General features: G+C 39.4%; 1 protein-coding gene across 1 annotated transcript in view; it reads left to right on the top strand.

Annotated features, from left to right (window-relative positions):
• Positions 1-6,301, top strand: part of LOC101664149 (glutamate carboxypeptidase 2) — a 59,509-nt gene that overhangs the window by 46,404 nt on the left and 6,804 nt on the right. Inside the window, exons 15-17 of the mRNA XM_030886446.2 lie at positions 106-196; positions 2,165-2,429; positions 2,717-2,798. Of these exons, the coding sequence (XP_030742306.1) occupies positions 106-196; positions 2,165-2,429; positions 2,717-2,798 (438 nt within the window). The remainder of the gene's footprint in view (positions 1-105; positions 197-2,164; positions 2,430-2,716; positions 2,799-6,301) is intronic.

The raw sequence follows: 6,301 nt of genomic DNA, 5'->3' as shown, positions 1-6,301 counted from the left end.
AACCATGAGATTAGTTCAATAGAATGTTCTTTTTTCCAGAATCTTTATTCTGCATACTGGTGAAGAAATTAATCTGAAATAATTCTGTTGTTTAATCCCTTGTAGGATTAACAAATTGGGATCTGGTAATGATTTTGAAGTTTTCTTCCAAAGACTTGGCATTGCTTCAGCACGAGCACGTTACACTAAAAACAGGGTGAGTCTCTATCAATGTTTTTCAAGATGATTTAGAAACATATTTTAGCTAAATAAATCATTCTAGCTACAAAACATAAAGGAGTTTGGGAGCAGAAGGGAGAAGTTTGAATGGCTCAAATGGTTCTATAGTGCATGTTAGCCCCTGCATCTGCTAACCTGAGTCCTACATAGAATACCAGTTGTCATCAACACAGGTCTAAACTTGAATCTCCATGAAATTGAACCTTTACATTTGAACTTCCTTAAACATATTTTCTATTTCATTTGGCATTAGTGCATCCACCCAGGCACTTCAATTAAAGATTTAGGAATTGGCTTTGATTATTTTCCCTGTGATCAAATTAAATAAAAAAGCTCACCTATAGCTATTTGGATTTTCCTATCTCCAATTATTAAATGTACAAAGGAAGGCTATGGTAGATTAACAGAAGGCATAAAAGAGTGGATATGCACATGCCATCAAAGTAGCATAGATACATAGCTTGTAAAATGCCAGAGTCTTCTATAAGGGTATAAAATGAAAAACTGTGCTCACTTATGCTACCTCCATGCTCACCTCACCACTGACTCCATTCACCCCATGGAAATTCATTCAATATTGTCCTTGGTTTTTAAAATAATGTGATCATGCTGCTGCTGCTTTGTTTTCAATGTATGTAGTTCACATTTACTCCTATAAGACAGGAACTTATAATTTGTTAATATCATCTCCACCCCAGGACCCCAAGATGCAATGAAGATCCCTCATGGCAATTTTATATTAAAAAAGAGAACTCACTGCCATTTGTCGATGCTGACTCGTAGAGTTTTATACTACCGATTGGTAGTTCACTTATTTATTAGAACACCCAAACTGCCCCTACTCTGTCTGATTTTCACTACAGAGAGCTAATCATTCATGGAACTTCAGTGATCAGGGAATTTGCTGCCCTATATGAGATTGTGCAACACATTAACTCGTCTTCTTAAATTAATTTTTACGCAAATGCAATATTGTCTTTGTTTCCTGTTCTCAAAAATGTCCATGGCTCTCCTAGAACCATGGCCCAATTGAGAAAAAAAAAGTATCTTACATACTCAAGGTCAGGCATTCCAGGCCTATCCAAAACATTTCTTATAATATTATTTACATCCTACAAGCATAAGTCAATGGGACTAAGGCGAGCATATGACTGGGAGAACTTGTCTGCAGCCATCCATTGAGTCATGACTGAATGAATACATTCTGTTTGGAATAAACTCATGCATGTATAAACTGGAACCCTAGTGGCAATATTTTCCCAATAGTTTTAATAACTTTTAATTCATATATCATACAATTTAATAGCTCAATCACATAAAAAATAGTTATACAATCATCACCACAACCAGTTTTAGAACATTTTCTTCATTCTTATTAGTTTGCCATTTCTCCTCAACCTTCCCTGCCATACCCCCAAGGAACTATTGATCCAGTTAATGTCTCCATAGACTCACCTATCCTGGATTTCAGATGCAGAATAACATTTTTTTTAAAAAGCTAACAACAGTAACAATGTAAAACAGATAAAAATCTCAATCAAAAAGAAAGCAGAAAATACTAAATCTAGAACAAATTTAAATGGATATTAAGGGAGATCAAATGATACGGTACTAAGTTTTAATTTAACTGCATCTGCAATAAATTTCCCCATGCATTTTGCATGATCGCAAGGCTATTTACATCCCTGGTGCATGATCAGAGAGGATTCACCAGGGACTTATTTTGACTCAGCCATGGATACAAATATATTTTAACTAGTACAAGCCTAGATAGTGTTTAAATACTTTAATACTATTATTTTTGTAAGAGGATTATTGAGGTGCTAGATACTTTATTCACTGCTGTCTAAAACAGTGGGCAATATTAAAAAATTAATAATAAATGAAGTTTCATTTTATTAAAGGTTATCTTTTAAGTGATAAGTGACTTTGATTTGTTTTTCAGGAAAGAAGCAAATTCAGTAGCTATCCACTATATCACAGTGTCTATGAAACATATGAATTGGTGGAAAAGTTTTATGATCCAACATTTAAGTATCACCTCACTGTGGCCCTGGTTCGAGGGGGAATGGTGTTTGAACTAGCCAATTCCAAAGTGCTTCCATTTGACTGTCAAAAGTATTCTGAAGTTTTAAGAAATTATGCTGACAAGATCTACAATATCTCAATGGCATACCCACAAGAAATGAAAGCATACAACATATCATTTGGTATGTTACACTAGCTTACAATTTATTATCTGTGTGTTCTTATTCATCTCAAACATGTAATAACATAACTTCTCTGTGTTTACCATTTTTCCTCTACCATATATTTGAATGTTCCGCTAATAGGTACAAAGGTGTTTTCCACTTCACTGAAGTTCATACCCTGGAATAGTCAAGCTATAAATAACATAAAATGCAAAAGAGCAGACGCTGGTTCTCTCTATTGCTCTGTGTTTAAACTAAAGAAAGCGCTTTCTTAGAACTTTTCATGGTCATAATTTTTATTTCAGGTTCACTTTTTTCTGCAGTGAAGAATTTTACAGAAATTGCTTCTAAATTCAATGAGAGACTTCAGGACTTGGACACAAGCAAGTATGTTTTGTATCTATAAATAATGCATATCACAGCTCCATATAAATAATGCATATAATAACTCACCTAGAGCAGCCATCGAGATGATGCTGACTCGTGGCGGCCACACTGTGGTTTCTACGGCCACCCACCTTTAGAGGAGCAGACAGATTCATCGTTCACCTTCAGTGGGGCTGGTGGTTTTCTGAAATAATGATCTTTGGTTAGCAATCGATTGTTCACCCTACAGTGCTACCAGGGCTTGTCATGCGTGCAATAGGTCTAATTAAAAGTCATTGATTACGTCTATATTGCTGAATTATCTTTTAAAAGTTCTTGCCGCCTTCTGCCTCTCCATTCAAATACTGCTGTATCTATCAAAGAACTATTCCTTATAGTCTAAGTTAAGGACTATGCTGCCCAGCTATGTCCATACCTCCTTTCTGACAACTGAATTGATTAAAAAATCCCCACCCTGGCATTGAAAGGCCCCCATGGCAAGACAACAGCCTTTTTCCCCCTAGTTTAGTCTCTAGTTTTGTAGTGCCCATACCTTACAGTTGAACCAAGCACTCCTTTTCTCGGATCATACATTCTTTTCTAGTATTTGTTGGCATCATTATTTCTAGAGAGAGATGGGTATGGGTGTATACAGGGGGGGGGGCACATCTCCTAACTCCTTCAGTCCATGTTGGATTCATTCTTTTCGTTGCCTTACCTCTTGTGGCACTGTGCCTGAATGATTAACAAAGTAACAGCATTCCTCTCCTAGAAAAGTGCAGGTTTCCCTTTTCCTTGCAATAAGCAAGTCCAGGGCTCACCTATATTGTCATGTCATACCCGCTTGGGAATTCATTTGTGTTTGTAGCATTAAAAGAGTGTTGCCTATTACCTTCATATCAACGCTAAGGTCTCTTGATAGTTTGTAGTAAAAATGAGTAGCTATTCCAATTCCTCCCTCTCCAGTTCCCAGAACTGCCAGATATACTAGCTCCAGTGAGTATAGGGACTGCTATCACTCTTTTGTGTCTATAGAAAAAAAAATTGATGGGATTTAGATGTGTATTTCATTATGGTACCCTTCATGTCTTGTTCACCTAGAAAAGTTAAGTCTGAAGTGAGAAACATTGGGATGTATAATCCTGTATATGTCACAGGAAAAATATTCCAGGTGAGGCACATCGGGTCTCTGTATTTGGCCAAAGGAGGGTTTGACTACAAGACTTGGTAGAGACATTGCCTACGGTTTGAGTCTTTTAAGGGCCAGGAGGCAGACAGTGTCCTGACTGGAAAAGAGAAATACTTCAGTGGCTATTGGTCTGATGGTACGTTCTGCTTTAATTGTCTTGGTTCTGTTGGGTGTTACCCATGAAGACAGAATTGGGGATGCTAGCTATTGTCTTTATTGGAGAGCTATCGGATATTGAGGGACAGTAGGACATTTCAAGGGGTCTTTTAAACTGACATAAAAAGATTTGTGGCACAAAGCAACAGAGGGTTGGGTGACACCCCACACATGTGGATTACCTAGAGCAGATGGGGGGTGTTCAGGACACTAGAGATATTTTGGGGAGATGGAGGCAGGAGGAGTCTGGTGCAGCTTATAAGAGAAGCAACAAGTGTGGAGACTGGGAAGTCCCTGGTAAATAAGAAGTTATTACTCTTTTGAATTCTGTAAATATATCTCAGCCCAGAAGGGGGAATGGGGCATTTGGGGATGACTAGAAACTGGTGTGAAAATTGTGCATGATAAAGGCTACATAGGAGTGACCATGCAGTGAGGGGTTATGCAACTATACCTGAGACCCCTACAATAGTACTGGGTGCTAAAGTAGTTTGTCCTGAATGTTCAGGTAGTGTTGAAAAAGTGGCCCCTGTCTAAAGGGAAAGAAATAGGCTTACCTGAGACAATGGTCATTACCCTGGACTTCTGATGGGTGATCTCTGTGGGAGCTGTTGACCCTGGGCACTATTAATCTTCTAAGGCCAGGCCTAGAAGGCTATTGAGCTGGTTGCTATGGAGGTGTTATGGAAGAGTCTGTCCTCCTGCCCTCCGGTGGAAAGGGCAATCAACTTCCCAGTGCCTTCCTTGTTTCCAATGTGGGCAAGGTTTCAGCAGGGGACGAGGATTGGGGTATTTGCATGCCCAATGTCCCATCTGGGAACATTTAAAGGAGGGTCCAGGTGGCCCACCCATTTGTGGCCCAATGTTTATTGGTCTGAATTCACCCATTTGTCCTGAAGGACTTTGTCCCTTAGTAGTTTATCTAATTTTTCCTGGTCTTCCCTATTTTTGAAAACCTTAAAAGCCACATTGAGAAGTTCTCTTTGTAGGGTCTGAGGACCATCCTCAAGCTTTTTATGCTTCCTCTAAATGCCAGGAGCTGACTGTGAGATAAAGTGTGAATGAAGCAAAGTGGTGCCAGTTGGTGTTGAGGGATCAACACTGATGAACTTATGGAAAGCCTCCAAGAGGCGAGAGAAAAGCAGGGCAGGATCAATCTGACCCCACCACACCAGAGAGAAACACTAGGGGCTTGCAACAGAACAGCAAGGGGAGCAAAGCAATGAAGTCCCCAGGGAATACCAAAAATGGACTTTGGGGCCAGGGTGTGGCATCCCATCAGACTCGACTGGAAAACACTCCAGAAGGTGAACAAACAGACCTGGAACTATTTATAGGCTTTTCTTTTTTTGTCATTGATTTTTGCTGTTATTGTTGCTGTTGTTTTGTTTTTGTTTAGTTTTGTTTTCCTCTGTCTTATTTATGTGCTTATTAATGTCTCTGCATGTCTATCTAGATAAGATGGGTGGGATAAACCATCCAGAGGAGAAAACAACATGACCAGTGGTTTCAAGGTGGGGGTGGTGCACAGGAGAGGGGGAGGCAGGGAAAACAAGCAGAGGGTGTCAACAAACCCAGGGACAAGGGAAAAACAGTGATCTAAAATTGGTGACATGGAAGACTTAGGATGCCTGGTGGGGCTTGATCTAGGGCAAGGTAGCCAAGAGAAATTAATGAAACCTGAATGAAGGACCAACATGATAGTGGGACAAGAGGAAGGTAAAAGGAAATAGAGGAAAGAACTAGGAGGCAAAGGACAGTTATAGAGGTCTAAATACAGGCATGTGCATATGTAAATATATTTATATATAATGATAGGGAAATATATCTATGTACATATACTTATATGTTAAGTATTAAGGTAGCAGACAGACATTGGGCCTCTACTCACGTGCTCCCTCAACATATGAACACTTTGTTCTAATATCCCGACATTCTGTGATGCTCACCTTCCTTGACATGATCGCTGATGACAAAATGGGTGTATAAGCAAATGTGGTGAAGAAAGCTGATGGTGCCTGGCTATCAAAAGATAAAGTGTCTGGTGTCTTAAAGGCTTGAAGATAAATAAGTGGCCATCTAGCTGAGAAGCAACAAAGCCTGACATGGAAGAAGCATACCAGCCTGTGTGATCATGTGTCAATGGGATCAGGGATCAAGCATCAAAGACCCAGAACAA

Source organism: Echinops telfairi, unplaced genomic scaffold (genome assembly GCF_000313985.2).
Source record: "Echinops telfairi isolate 266 unplaced genomic scaffold, ASM31398v2 ScPeMD7_1713;HRSCAF=2227, whole genome shotgun sequence".
Classification (NCBI taxonomy): Eukaryota; Metazoa; Chordata; class Mammalia; order Afrosoricida; family Tenrecidae; genus Echinops; species Echinops telfairi.
Note: the sequence above shows the minus strand (reverse complement) of the source record. Positions and strands in the feature narration are given on the sequence as shown.